Source organism: Vigna unguiculata, chromosome 4, assembly GCF_004118075.2.
Source record: "Vigna unguiculata cultivar IT97K-499-35 chromosome 4, ASM411807v1, whole genome shotgun sequence".
Taxonomy (NCBI): Eukaryota; Viridiplantae; Streptophyta; class Magnoliopsida; order Fabales; family Fabaceae; genus Vigna; species Vigna unguiculata.
In genome coordinates this window covers 32,762,613-32,778,723 of record NC_040282.1, presented here as the reverse complement: position 1 = coordinate 32,778,723, position 16,111 = coordinate 32,762,613, and the positions used below count along the sequence as shown (strand labels likewise).

At 35.1% G+C, this 16,111-nt stretch overlaps 1 protein-coding gene across 1 annotated transcript; it reads right to left on the bottom strand.

Annotated features, from left to right (window-relative positions):
- Positions 1-1,084: 1,084 nt before the first annotated feature.
- LOC114181411 lies at positions 1,085-15,904 on the bottom strand. Its single transcript, XM_028067862.1, has 13 exons — positions 15,558-15,904; positions 15,400-15,465; positions 14,522-14,587; positions 14,347-14,422; positions 14,153-14,230; positions 13,504-13,601; positions 13,337-13,410; positions 12,479-12,566; positions 9,899-10,056; positions 9,662-9,704; positions 8,948-9,013; positions 7,725-7,802; positions 1,085-1,481 (listed from the first exon to the last, which is right to left on the bottom strand). The coding sequence occupies exons 1-13, from the start codon at positions 15,654-15,656 to the stop codon at positions 1,383-1,385; spliced, it is 1,089 nt and encodes a 362-aa protein (XP_027923663.1). The 5' UTR covers positions 15,657-15,904; the 3' UTR covers positions 1,085-1,382.
- Positions 15,905-16,111: the final 207 nt, after the last annotated feature.

Below are 16,111 nucleotides of genomic sequence, written 5' to 3'. Positions count from 1 at the left end.
AGATAGTAAAGTACATTTCAAAATGAGAACTTTACTTATTATAGAACAAATTGAAGAGGTTAATACTGCATATAATTATGGATGGAGGTAGTAATAAATCTTCCTATACTTATTGTGCCATTTCTTTATCACAAAAATCAAGGAATTTTGGGTTGAAGAGTTTATATATGAATTTAGTAACAAAAACAGTAATTACATGGTGAGTTCCAACGTAGAAGTGCAGGCACCTAAATAAGGAGTACGTAGAGAAAAAGAGCATAACCCCTGCATAATCACATACTCCAATCCAAAATAGTTAAAGTCGGTGGTAATTCAAATGTTGGGTTAATCTTTTTGTTCAATGCACTTTCTTGACCAAGGATAAAGTGGGGGTCGGTGCTTGGATAAGATTTTCTGAAGTCTACAGTGTAGACTTTTTAATAGGGTCATCATTAGTTGGTTGGGTCCAAAATAACAAGACTCTTCTCTCCAGGAAATCATATAACCTTAAACTGCTATAATCTCAATTAATCTTCATATGACAAATAATTAAGTGTTAATAATTTTTGTTAACATTTTGAAACCGTTAAACGAATAGTTGATAGATAGAGAAAATGCGAAGATATTAGAATGTGAAAATAATAGTGAATGTATTTTGTAACTGAAATTAGTTATATTAGATGTTGTGTTAGTCATCCATGTTCCCCGACAAGAGAGCATGGTTCAGTTTTATCATCCTTATGGCAGCAAGCTCCTTGACCATGACCTATCAGAGATTCCGCCGTTTAAACATTCAACTTGGGAACACACAACATTCGTCAGATAGGATCTTAAATTTCTTGGCCTAGCTCGAGTACAGTAATGGTTATAAAGAGAAAATTAACACACAATAGTAAAAAGAAAGCCTAAAATATGCGATCTCACCGACCATGGCAAGAATAATTTAAGCTCTTTTGCAGAGGACTGAAGGCATGGAGACAAAAATGCTATATTTCGAGAGAGAAGCTCCATGATACGCGGTAAAAGTATCAACATCATGACGTAAAAGTTATGACATGATACTTAAAATTTAAAAGAGTACCACCATGACATGATGCTCAGCTCATTGAATGAATATGCTCCTGTTCAATGCCATATAACACAATAATGGTCTTGTTTGTAAACCATACAATTAGCCTCGATATTTCAATAATTAATTTGTCAGGATATGAACTTAAGATGAACATCACAGAATTGATACAGTGCACAAAATTAATGAATTCCTTACACATTCTGTGGTTAGAAATTAATTATGACATGTTCTGCAATATGATGTTTGATCTCACTAAATTAGCCGTCTGAAAAACTAACCATGGTTACGTACATATATTGGTAGGGTGACAATTTCTACAAAGATGGGAAAATTACTGGACAGACACCACTTCATCCATTTCAATGGCAACATCAGCTATAAATATGCTGCCTGAATCGCACCATCCAGCCAAAACGTCTTTCCCTGAACACTGCGATGTCACACAAACACTAATATTGGAAATGATATCTCACATGAGTAAAAGCCGTTTAAAAAAAGAAGATAGAAAGCTACAGAAGAATATATAATCAAGCCAACATTAATGGGCTTGGCAGAACCACAAAATGCAACTAAACTAAAAAGAAAAAAGGTAAATAAAAAAAAGCAGCCATATTCTTGGTCATCATGCATGTTTATATCCATTGCTAATTTCCACGCCCCGGTTTCAATCAACCATTTTGCCCTCATATTTATTCCTTTAACACACTTCAATTATTTTAAGAGTTTAGAACCACAATCCTTGAGGAACTTCAGTTTGGAATGATTCAACAAAATAATGTCTCAATATGAAACACAATATAGTAGTTGTGAATTTTTCCTGTTCAGCGAAAAAGATAATATGTAATAATAATGATGGTACCGGAGGTGCCTAAAGGTATTGCATCCATATAAAAAGGTAAATAAACAATGCATATCCGGTTACAGCGTATCTACATCTATATGCAATGGGTATTGCATCCATTTTCAAAGTTAGCACCTCTTTTGATCTTTCTAGTAACAGACAATGAGGCTAGCAGAAATAAAGAGAATGAAGTTGTTATTCGTAATGGCCACGTGTCAAATGAAAAGGGGAAGGACGTGCGCAAAAGTGGCAGAGCCCAGAAAGAGAATACAAAATGAAAGGACTACATGTAGAGGAATTATGCGGTATGAAAATCCTCTCCTCTGTTACTCTGTCTAAACTTTCCCCTCACTTTCCTATTTCCTTTCTCAATCTGACTCTATTACTCACAATCACCAACCTTCTATGCTTCAACGAAGGTATGACATTGAAGAGGAGCGAATCATAATTTTGCGGTTAATAGACATTTGAATTTCATTGTATTGCTGGTTATACTTTGAATTGTTGAATTCTGAGACGTTGATTGCAGAAATAAATTTCAGAGTTACCCTATTGCTGGTTACTCTTTCATTGAAATTTTATTTGTGATTGAGAGTGGTTGTTGCATTTGGTGCTTTCATTGACTTCCATGGCAGAAAAAACACCGGAATGAAGGATATGCAGAAATTCGTACCCATGCGGAGGATATTCGTCGTTTAGCGGTAACAGTGGACCAACTTCAAAAATCAATGGAGGCGAAGACTTAGGCACAAGAATCGACGATGGAAGAAATTAAAGCAGCTTTGCAACAATTGTTATTGAGTTCTGCGCACAATCATGGAAGTACAGCGAACTCAAGGTCCACGATGAGGGTTTCTCCAATTATGACAATTTCACCGAGCAGAGACATTTCTTTGGGGTTTTCCGATTTCGATTGAACTTCGTCCGCGCTAGAATGGATATTCAAAGCTAATAAATTTTCAATTATCACAACACCCAGGATGCTGATCGTGTTGAAATTGCTACAATGCATTTTGAGAAGGAGGTGGTTCCTTGGTTCCAAATGCTCCAAAAAATAGATGTCGTGACTACTTAGGCAACTCTTACACGAGCTTTGGAGTCTCACTTTGGGCCTTCTCCCTTTGACTGTCCCGTGGCATTGTTTAAGTTGCATCAACAAGGTTCAGTATCAGAGTATTATCTGAAGTTCATGTCATTGGCTAATAGATTTGAAGGATTAGGAGAGGCTGCCATTTTGAATTATTTCATCAGTGGTTTGAAGGTGGATATTAAAAGGGATGTGATGGCATTATCCCCACCGACATTATTGCGCACGGTGGCTTTGACTAAGCTTTATGAAGATAAGTATCAGCCAAATAAATCATCTCCTGTGACGCATACTTCTCGATATACTCACCCTTCTTTTGTTACCTCTTCTAGTGTTGCAGCGGTTAACAAGGCTCCTCAAAGCACCAGTCCTACCACAAAGTCTATGTTACCACCATTATTACCCAATCCTCCAGGACCACCTTTCAAAACTCCTAATGTTAAACGCATCAGCCCAACATAAATGCAACTCAGACGTGAAAAAGGCTTATGTTATTTTTGTGATGAAAAATTCTCATTTAATCACAAATGCCCCAACCGCCAATTATATTTCTTACAATTAGTGGAAGAGGAATTGGTGACCCCGTGGTGATGGCAGAAGCACAGCCCAATGGTTCTGAAGTCACAGGCACAAATAATCACCATTTGTCTCTTAATGCTTTAAAAGGAGGCTTAGGAGTGGGAACAATTAAATTTGTGGCACATGTTGGTACCATGCCAATTAAAGTGTTGATTGATGGTGGAAGCTTAGACAATTTTTTGCAACCAAGAGTGGCACACTTTTTGAACATTCCAGTGGAGACAGGCCCAAGTTTTAAGGTGATGGTGGGTAATAGCGGAAGGAAGGATTCAACAACTACGAGTGAACGCACAAGGTCATGTTTCACCTTATCAGTTTTTCTATTACCAATTTCGAGTGCAGATCTCATATTAGGAGCCAGATGGTTAAAGACTATTGGCCCTCATTTGGCTGATTATGACTCTTTATAGATCAAGTTTCTACATCAAGGGAAATTTACTACGTTGCAAGGCGAGGCTGATACGAATATGCAGCAAGTCCAACTACACCAAATACGAAGGATAGTGAATAAAGATGCCATTGCTGAAGTGTAGTATGCAATTGTTACAAGAGGATATTTACTCTTTTCCTTTATTGGAATTACCGCATGACATGGAACCAGAGTTAGCTTTGCTATTACACACTTACAACAAGGTTTTCTCTACTCCAAGTGGCCTACCCCCTAGCAGGTCACATGTCCATTCAATTCCTTTGCTTGTCGGCTCCAACCAAGTTAAGGTGAAACCATATAGGTATTCACACAGCCAAAAAGAGGAAATAGAAAAGTTAGTGGACAGTATGTTGAAAGAAGGTCTGAATCATCCTAGCACTAGTCCTTTTTCTTCTCCCATCATTTTGGTCAAGAAGAAAGACGGATCACGAGAGTTTGCAATGATTACAGAGCCTTAAATGCTATTACAATTAAGGATAGTTTCCCTATTCCGACAGTTGATGAATTGATTGATGAACTCTATAGGGCTCGTTATTTCTCCAAGCTTGACTTAAGGTCTGGCTATCACCAAATATTGTTGAATCTAGACGATCGACATAAAACGGTTTTTCGTACACATCAGGGTTTATATGAATGGCTATTAATGCCATTTGGACTGTCAAATGCGCCAGCGACCTTTCAAAGCCTAATGAATTAGATTTTCAGCGGTTATTTGAGGAATTTGTATTAGTTTTTTTTGACGATATCTTGGTGTATAGCACTACTTGGGCAAGTCACTTGCAACACATTGAGTTAGTGTTGAATATTCTCCAACAACATCAGTTATTCGCTAAATTCTCCAAATGCACTTTTGGAGTTCAGCAGATTGGATATCTCGGCCATATATAGTCTAGAGATGGAGTGATGATGAAAAATTACTTCGGACAATTATGAATGAATTTCATTCCTCTAAAATTGGGGGGCATGCAGGTATTCATCGTACTGTGGCAAGAATCAGTGCCCAGCTTTACTGGCCCAAAATGAGGGAGGACATTCGACAGTTTGTACAAGAGTGTACCATATGTCAGCAAGCCAAAGCAAGTTAGTCCTTGCCTGCGGGTTTACTTCAACCACTTCCCATACCATAACTGATTTGGGAGGATATATCAATGGATTTTATCACTTCACTTCCTTTGTCACATGGCTACTCTAACATTATGGTGGTTATAGACCGACTTTCTAAATTTGCCCATTTTATACCACTGAAACCTAGCTTTAACAGTAAGATTGTTGCAAAGGCATTTATTCAGAACATTGTCAAATTATATGGGTTTCCGAAAACGATTGTCTCAGATCGGGACCGGGTGTTTATCAGTAACTTTTGGAAGCAATTATTCAAAGCTCAAGGTACCAATTTAGCCATGTCATCTACTTATCACCCACAATAAGATGGTCAAACAGAAAATTTAAACAAAACATTGGAAATGTATTTAAGGTGTTTCATTTTTTAGTATCCTAAAAATTGGGTGAATATCTTACTGTGGGCTCAGTTTTGGTATAACTCCTCCTTTCATCAAAGTATCGCAAGGTCCCCGTATCAGGAAGTTTACGGAAAATCACCACCCGCTATATTGAGGTATGAATATAACACTAATGATGCAACTGACCTCAGAGAGTCTTTACAAGCGAGAGATGAGCTCTTAACTAAGCTTAAAGCAAAGTTGCACCAGTCACAAAATTATATGAAGTTGCAGGCTGATAAACGTCGACGAGATGTACAGTTGCAGGTGGGGGACAAGGTCTTGGCTAAATTACAACCCTATAGACAACATTCAGTAGTTTTAAGGAAGAATCAGAAGTTGAGCTTGAGGTACTTTGGACCATTTGAAATTATTGAAAAGATTGGCACTGTGGCATATAAACTTCTGCTACCAGAATCTGCTAAAATATATCATGTGTTTCATGTCTCATTGCTGAAACCATTTCGGGGGGATCATAGTCAACCATACTTTCCTTTACCGTTCACAACGAAGGAATTTGGTCCAGTGATGAGGCCCCATAAAATACTGGACACTCGAATGGTAACTAAAAATGGCAAACTGGTTTCTGAAATGTTGGTCCAATGGGATTCTGCCTTAGAGCAAGATAATTCGTGGGAGCAAACTGAGGAAATGAAAAGAGCTTACCCACACTTCAACCTTGAGGACAAGGTTGCTTTTATAGGGGGGAGTAATGTAAATGACAATGAGGTTAGCAGAAATAAAGAGAATGAAGTTGTTATTCGTAATGGCCACGTGTCAACAAATGAAAAGGGGAAGGACGTGCGCAAAAGTGACAAAGCCCGGAAAGAGAAAACAAAATAGAAGGACTACGTGTAGAGGGATTATGCGGTATGAAAATCCTCTCCTCTGTTACTCTCTCTAAACTTTCCCCTGAGCTTCTTATTTCCTTTCTCAATCTGACTCTATTACTCACAATTACCAACCTTCTATGCTTCAATGCAGGTATGGCATTGAAGAGGAGTGAATCATAATTTTGCGGTTAATAGACATTTGAATTTCATGGTATTGCTAGTTATACTTTGAATTGTTGAATTCTAAGACGTTGATTGCAGAAATAAATTTCAGAGTTACCCTAACTTTGTTCCCCATTTTGGTTTATTGTTTGAGGTTACTATTTCATTGAAATTTGATCTGTGATTGAGACTGGCTGTTGCATTTCCCCTCACCCATCCTATCACCATCTACTCCCTCTGTCATTTCTTTTCCTCCTTTTATGCATTTGTCTGCATTTGCCTTGAGATGTGCTCCTTTTCACTTTTGTTAGTGATCCACGATTGACCTGGTTCTAAGGACCCAACTTGTAACCCCTCTAACACATCTTGAACATGTAAAATTTTATCAGTTGCAGGCTCTATCATGTCCTCCTCCCTTATTCCCTCTGAGCATTCAGAAGCCGATGAAGATGTTAAATATTTCTTGAAGACATAATCTTGAATAGCTTATAGAATAACACATGGGTTTACCACCATCTGGTGATTGTACTGTGCCTCAGTTGACCGGGCTTGTATGAGAGCATAAACATTCATATTTCCTTGTCTACTATATGTTAGCATCAATAACTAAGTCTCCTAAAGCTTAATTCATGCAAGAGCCATATGTTTGAAGTGTTAACAATGCATGGGTTCACTACTTTGAATTGAAATTTAACTATCTTACAAGAATGGAAAAAGATTGTAGAACTCTTGAATGCTTAATTGCATTGTCTTTGATGATATCATGTCAAAACAATTAAGCATTAGGGAATGAAGAGAGCTTTAATTGACATGATATAAGATCCAAGTGAAAGCATTCGGGAGTTTGATTAGTCCATTCTTCTAAGAATAACTTCAATATCACATCAAAAAATAACTCTCCTTAAAAACCCAAAAGAATTGGATTTTAGTTGTAAGTATTATTGTTAATTTTCTAATCTAAAATAACTATTGTGGATAGTGATGGACGCGCAACTAATGTAAGTGATGCTAGAAGTTCAAAAAATATGAACACTAAGATGTAGAAGTATAACCGTATCGATGCATGGTTGGGAAGTAACCCAATTTAAGTTACAAAAAAACAGAGAGTAAATTTCAGTAAAATGGAACAGTGTGCCTTTTAAGAAAGAATTATGTGAAAGCAGATTCCAAAGTCACATTTAGATTTCAGCTAGATACCACAATGGAGTCCAGTGACAAATCATAAACAAGTTATATACAGACCTTACTAAAGCCTAGCCAATTTGAGTCTCCTCGAAACGAAAATATTTTGGCGGTGTCTTTCCATCGTCCACAAAAGACCTGCATTGGTTGCTCGAATTGAAGATCATTACGAGCATAGCATGGATATGAACCAAAAATATAATCCAAAAAAGGGTGTCGTTAAGGAATAAAAATAGCATTCGTTACTCATCTTAATTTACTCAAAGTATTAATTTTTTTAAGGAATTAAATGATTCTATTGTCATTTAGTAATTCTATTTTTTTATTCCTTAACATGTTCTCTAAAGGGCATTAACAAAACCCATTCTGAATACGCTCACAATGGTGAGTTGTAGCATTTTAGTTTAAAGAGTTGTAATGTCATTTCTACCAATTAGAATACATTTGATACACTAAATTAACACATTCATTTGTGCATGAAACAGCCATGTCTAAAAGACTCTAGTAATACATCTAAAGCCAATTGATAAAATCCAAAATAAAAACCAGTTGCAGAACAGAAAAAAAAGTTCTTCAAACATTTGCTTTCCTATTACAATCTCTAATATTATAAAGCCCTATCCTGAGTCAAAATACATAAGACAGTTTGGAAAATCACAGTTCACCCAAACAGTTAAAAAACGTGCTCTTGGAAGTCTATTTCAGTAATGTTGCTAATATTAATATATATATATATATATATATATATATATATATATATATATATATATATATATATATATATATATATGTTAACAAACTAAAAAGTGCTACTGCTAAATAAGTAACTCTTAAATATTGTAGCCAACTGCAAAATTACTTTTGTTCACCTCTAAATACTTTGGAAAAAATGCTTTGAACAAAAGTTAATCCAAACAAGCCCAACATATTTCGAAGTACAAGATAAAACATTATGGAGGCCAAGTTGAACATTGGTGGACAGCAAGATTATTTGATAAATTTCTGCTAGATTCCCATGGCAAGAGTTCATGCCGAAGTCATTGCCTTGTCGTGTATAATCTTCAAAGTTGACCTCGGTGGTATAAAACAAAATTTCTATTTTGATATACAGGTCTCCATCCTCAATCTACTGTCAACTAGTCTTTTCAATATTTTTTTGACGCAGCTCATTAGATGGATCCCTCTAGAGTTTACACATCCTCCACACACTTTTCATTTTCTTTGCCTTATTATTTTGGTTGACAATAGCAGTTATACATTGATTAAAAAATGAGAAAATTTACCTCATAATCAACCCCTTGAATATAGATGCAGTCCGGGTCTATTGTTGAGAAAGCCAGTCCTGTTATCTGCAGTATCAATGAAATCAATTACAGTCATCTGTAGCAGCAATAATACAACAAGTAACACAATAATAACATCAACAGCAACCTTATCCCACTAAGTGAAATCAACTTAAACGACGTGAAAATAAGAAATTAGAAATTGGCATAGGATAACAGAAGAAGCTATTGAAATTAGTCTTAACTTGAAATTGACTTCCCTATGTCGGAAAACAAATTTAAGTTCAGATTATTGAATTCGAGAAAAGAGAAGCATAATTTGGTGTAAACCATGAGTTTCAACTACACAGGAAACTCAGTAAAAATACCACAAATAAATAAAGGGCGTAATGTGTATCCAACGAAGCTAGATATAAAGGGCGTAATAATGCATGAGGCCTATACACAAAGAATGAATGAATTCAAAGGTGCATCATTCCATACATTATCTGACTTCCCCTTGTTAAATCTGAAATTAAGATGATAATGTGGTTTAGAAAAAATAAATAAAACCCCAAATTAAAGAATCAGATTAGTTTAGCAAATCAATTATTTAAAAACTTCAAAACAATATGTAATTGCCCACAATATTACAATTTCTTTAAAAAACACTCTTTCAAAGTGGGAAACAAAATTCTTCTGAGAGATCAAGGCTAAAAAATTGTTAAAACTGACCTCGTATTTTGAACAGTGCACCCATCTAGACAATGCCGACCATCTATATCAAAATGCATTCAGCTAAAGATTAATTAGGGCGAAGTAAAAGTAAAAAAAAAAAGGAAACAGCTCCCATGGCTTCTATAGAATCTATACAATATTTACATTGGTTAAATGATACTGACAGAGTCACAGAATAAAATGACAAGCCAATTTTTTATAGGATTTTTCCTGAAATCAAAAACAGCAGCTAACCTGCGAGGATCATAAATAGTCACAGTACGATCAGCTCCTCCCACAGCAACATTGCCATTGGAAGAAATAGAAACAGCATAAAAGATGTCACCAGGGATGCCACAAACCCGATGTGCACAACCACCATTTTCTTTCATTCTCAAGTCCCATATTGACAGCTGAAATTATATTAACAAGTGTATAAAAATATAAACAAATACGAAGCATAAGGCAGAACTTGTTATAAATCACGAAACAGAAGCATAGATACACGTGAAGACAGACAAACAAAAAACAATAGTGGCCCACCTAGTGGGACAAAGGAGGGTAGACACATGCAGTACTACCCCCACAAAGAGGTTATCTCCAAGATTTGAACTTGTGGCCTCCAAAGTCACAACCTTACCATTGTTGCAAGTCTTACTTCGCTTTCAAACATTGAGACACTCTATTCTAAAAATTTAGAAAACAGAAATGCATGTGCATTTAATGTGATAGTATAAAAGAAAAAAAGGTTGAGTGAAATGAAATTGGTACATGACTAAAGCACCCATGTCTTATCATAGAGTTTGGGTTTGAGTCTAACTCCAAAACCACAAAGTTGTCTTGTAAAATAAGAATTCCACTATACTTATATACACCATTTGGCCATATCACTACTAGTCAATGTGAAACTAAACATCATGCTTGAGATTTCAATCTAGGCAACTCACAAAGAAACTGCAAATTAAGCGGGTAAGAGGTGACACAATTAAGGCAGCTTTCCAACATTTTTGTTTTAATCAAAAACACTGTCTAAAGAATATTACTTCTTACCACAAAAAAAGAAAACAACTTATGTATAGCTTGACAGTTAAATGAAACTTTTGGAAAGATTCCCAACCAAAAGTTATTATTAAAACAATAATACCTATCCAGTTAATTAGTCGTTGGTAGGGTGGTTAAATTGTTTGTTCTCGTTGCACTTTTGCAATTGTTGAACAAATAAATCTACAAAAGAAACCAAATTCAAATGCCATTATTATGTTTTTATGTCCAACTATTTTATAACGTTATACAAAAGGTTAAGCTGCAACATATGTTGTGCTATTTGCATTCCTTGTGGCTGCACTGCGAAATTTGGGGCAGGAGAACTCAGATGGGCCAATCACTGTGGCGAGGAATAATAATCCTGTCATTGTCTTGTAAGGTTGAGTCAAGATGCTTCTTCTCTTTCTGTGAGGAATTCTTGTGAAGGAAGTAGTGTGACTTTTAATTTGAAACGGAATTCTGGATGGAATAAAATATTTTGAAATGCTTTTCTCTTTTCCCAACTATATTTCTCAATCCAGAGGATAAATAGCATGTGGTCATCTTTCATCCAATGCTTATATTTCTTGCAACGAAAAGGCATACATGAATCATCATTGGAGTCACCAAATAACAACATTTTTGCCGTGTTGTTGATTGATTTGTGTAGTTTGATACCTCAATTTGATTAGCTCAATGTCTTTGAATAATTTCTTCTTTAGTGACTTGGTAGGAACAGTAGTACCAGGAAGAACCGAAACGACAAGGCTAGGATTTGAGCAACAAAAATAATGTTCTTCGAATGTCTTTGCATAACATCTCCCTCAAAATGATATGATTATTGAAAGGAAGAATTCAATTCAAGAAGATTAACCAGAAATGGAGATGAAGATAAAGGAGAGGGTGTTCTGAAGAGTTTAGAGATAAAAGAAATTAGTTTTTCATGTAATAAACCTTTGGTTGGATATTTGGATGACTTAGTTACACTTCTTTCTTGTTTAGATACAAGCGTGGGGAAAGGAAGTGTTTTATCACTCCTTCCCATGTCCAAGCTTCTCTATATAAGGAGAGTATATGTCAACTTTGGCCACAACTTTGATCATAAGAAATCTAGAGTGATTTTTGTGAAGAATGAGTCTTTTTTCTTTCTTAGAGTTTTTATCTTGAGCAGAGACTCAAGTGGCCATCCTCCTTCCTTTGTTTATCTCATGGTGAGGGGATGCATAGGCGTGACTCAAAGTTCAATGATGAAGCTTCTAAGTGTACTTATTCTTTCTAGAAGCTAATTTATCCCAGGATGAACCACAGTTAGAAGCCATGTTTTTCAATAATGACAAGCAAGAAGGACGAAGGACTTAGATTAATATTAGCAAGTTATTATTTTGCTTTGCAATGATGATAAAGAATGAATGTTTCTCAAAGTATTTCTTTTTTGTGAGACTCTTTTATTAGTAGGATTTCTTCAAATTCGCTTAGCTTTTATGAATTTTGAAAATGAGGTCTCCTTGTACTTTTGCTTATGAAACTTGGCATTATATGAATAAATAAATTTATTTTCATATTTAATAATATTTAAAACTTTTGTCATATTGATCATATTTTCTATAAATCTTTTATATACAATTCATGTCTCCATGTCACATGATTTTTAATTCAGTTGTGTCACCGGATCCATATCTTAGATCGTGTTTCCCGGGCCATGCCAAACATGTGTCTAGTCTAATGTATAAACATAACACCAAAATTGAGTGTCCATGCTATACAATTTGCAACAAATAAAAACATTGAAGAAACATTAGTCAACAAATTTACCTGACTTCCTTCCGTAATAGCTAATGTAGAACTTTGATCTCCATTAACTACATTTTGCATGAAGTTTAATGAAGTAGGGTACCAAAGCCTGAAAGGACAAATTAATTAAGGGAAAATTTTCAGAAAGAAATATAAACAGAAAAACATTTGTCAACAATATTCCTGTTGCTTTTAGGGCATATTTGTCAAAACCATGATTGCCATCTTGAAATAGATAACCATTTTGTTTGAGAGAATTCCAAAAAAGAGAAGGAATGTTCAAAATAGTTATAGTGATTAGAGTGTCCTTGGAAAGAATGAGTCATAGGAAATAGTTCAACTTTTTATCATTATGTTTAGCGAAAATTACACTAACACCTACATTTTGTCAAATTTCTCCTAATACCCCTCTCTTGTCAATTTGAAGGGCATTATTGACATCTTTTATTCATTACACTAAACTTAATTACTTAAAAAATATTATATCATATACCACTATAAGGAAGATTGATGTAATCATAAAGAAGGAAGGTTTTGTGTTATCTCAAGAAAACCACACAGGGATTTAAGTGTAATTTATTCCTGTTCTCAATGTAAAATAATTTACTATTTAAAACATATATATATATATATATATATATATATAGAGAGAGAGAGAGAGAGAGAGAGAGAGGATAATGAATACAATAACTCAAGTAATCCACCCAACCCTTACTAAATCTTTTCCTGGACCCTTCTCAAGTATGTATCAAATGCTTTCGAGATGCATGTCATCAATATTACATCAGCCACATGGAAAGAACTAGAATGTGAATGAATAGTGGAAAGTAAATATTTCCACAGAATTGAACTGGAAAACAGAAAATAAAAACCGCTTACGGTCGTAATGTGCGAATGTGCATGTCTTGATCATAAATATCAATGGTCTTGCAAAAGCTACGGGCAACAGCTGTCTGGATAAAGTAAAAACTGAATGAGGTACTTTAAGGGTTTTCCAAAATCAATTCTGTAAATGGAACCACCATCAATTGTACTAAAGTGCTTACCGTAGACCATTGGTTTGGGCAAAAGCAGAGCCCTGACCAACTGCCTTCCCCAATACCATTATCATGAGGCAATGCAGAATATGTTAGCTTATCAACATCTGCATATGTTCAACAAAACTAAGGCAATGATTCAGTGATAACTTAAAAGATGGATAAAATTAAAATCTCGGAGAAGGAAAATGCAGACAGCTAAAGTTAATTTGACAAAGCAGGTTGATTCTATCAACACTGTCATGGACATTAGGCAAGTAAATGGCTATGGTGATTTCCTTCACAAACTTAATAGGTCATTTCCCTTGGCATCAGACTATCTGTAGAATGAACAGATAGGATGCTAATATGGAAACCCAGGCTTCTTATTTTAGTTATCAGAAAATTATCTCCCATCAATGTCAACTTTACGTCTGTGCCTACCTTGAAGATATGCAAGGGTTCTCGTGTCAAATTTTCTAGAGGAGTCTTGGGGGGGAGATTCCACCTTTTAGTAAGCTATCCAACGCCTTTAAATAGGTGTGACTATATTTTTGTAGAAAAACATCATAATCAAGTGCCAGTTGGTCTACTTCAAATTATATTTCAAGTTAAATTTAATTATCTACACAGGGAAAGCCAGAATGGTTAAGATAAAAGAAAAAGAAAAAGAAAATACCTTCACCAGATGCATCTAGTTTAGACACAATGAGATGACCATATGAATCCACACTTCCCAACATTACATCACCGCAGCCTAAAATCATAGCAGGTTAAAATATAGAACTGTTATATCCATGCAAATTTTGATGACAGACACAGTGCGGCAAAACAAAAAATTAAAGAAACACTCAGAATGGAAAAGTCACTTACTCTCCACCTCAGCAAGAGCAATACTCTGAATTTCTGAACGATGAGGGCATCGGTTGAGTAATGAAGAGGCAATAATCTGTAAGAGACAACAATATGCAGACTTATTAAATTAATAAATAAGTAAACATTTGCAAATATCAATAAAGTAGGATTTTCTTTACAAGACTATATATACCTCAGTGTGTTCAGGTATCAACAGGCTATCTTTTCCTTCATTGACTGAAGACTCTCCCAAAGCAATCTAGAGAGTAAATATAAACCATAGTTAAGCAAAAAATACCCAAAATAAATCAGAAAAGTGATATTTTGTGTTTTAGCACAACCAAGTTTACTTAAGTATGTTAGGATGAATTTGTCAATGAACACTTACAAATTAAAAGAAAAAAAAAAGGTAAAGCAAATTGAATTCGTCTCTCATAAGTTAAAATAATATTTTTGCATAAGTTCTAATCAGTTTTTAAAGAAGCTAAATGAGATAGCTTCTATATATTGGCTCGTTCATAATCTAATATTTATTTTCTGACACTAGATAATCCTACTCGTGTCAAGTAAGATCACATCCGTGATAAAATTCTTCATTGTAGTATTTAACAAATCTGTGCACATAGGACTCAAACTCGAGATTATTGATTAAGCTAGAAAATTCATGTACTCCAATAATGCATAGGCTAATTTCAACTAATGGGAGAAACTTATCCAATTTTAATGTCTTACTTTCTTTTCTGTTAAGTGCTTATTGAGAAATTCATCCAATCACGCCCTATCTAACAAACACAATGAATTTCACTAGAACAACAAACAAACTCCATCCCAAGTCTCTATCATAATTATTAAATACCATCCAAACCAAATAACTCAATTAGATGCATTTCCAAACTTTCTGTCTTTTGTTCTATCGATGGTTTCCTTACCAGTGTCATTTCACCACTTCAAAAACCACATCACATCAAGAAAGGGGCTGCTAGCAACAAAAGTCTAAAACTGAAGCAAAAAAAAAAAAAAAATACTAAAATTCCACATTTCGGGTAGAGAAAATGAAGAAGGGGAACATACGTGGAGCTTATAAATGTGGGGACCGGAAGCTATGTAGACAACACAAGAACGTCGATCCTCACTAACCTGAGAAGTCATCACAAACAAAATAAGTTACAGTGATTGAAAAAGGGATAAGAAAAAAAGATGAGAGAAATGGTAACGGTAATGGTACTCACACGAAGTGCAAGGCGAGTGCATTGAAGGCTTCCGGGAGAAGGGTCGTCAATCAGAGTGGAAGGAACCACTGCTTTCTTCAAACACTTAGCCTCCAACATCTCTCTCTTTCGAAGGTGTTGGCGCTGTGCGTGTGTTTGTGCTAAGGTTCTGAGTTAGCCAACACGAGAAACTTGGTTTGACTTGGATGGTGAGAATCAGAAGAGTTATGTGCTGGATTCAGCGTCAGAATGTTCTGAAGTTCATTCCTGCTGCTACCTCTTGAATTTGGCTATTTATTCCTACGAGTGTGAACAAATATTCCATCCAAAAAGCAATCCAAGTGAACGAATGAAAGTATAAGCATTTAGGGAAGAAAAAAACTGAACTGGAACTCTATCTGTAAATTAAATTTGTTTTTGAGTTTATGCTCGTAATTTTTATTATATTATTCTATTTTAATATATTAAAATTCAATACTTAGGAATAAACAATAAATATATATATATATATATATATATATATATATATAAAAGTACAAACTTCACATTTTTTTTAGTTAGATTTAATCGGGAAT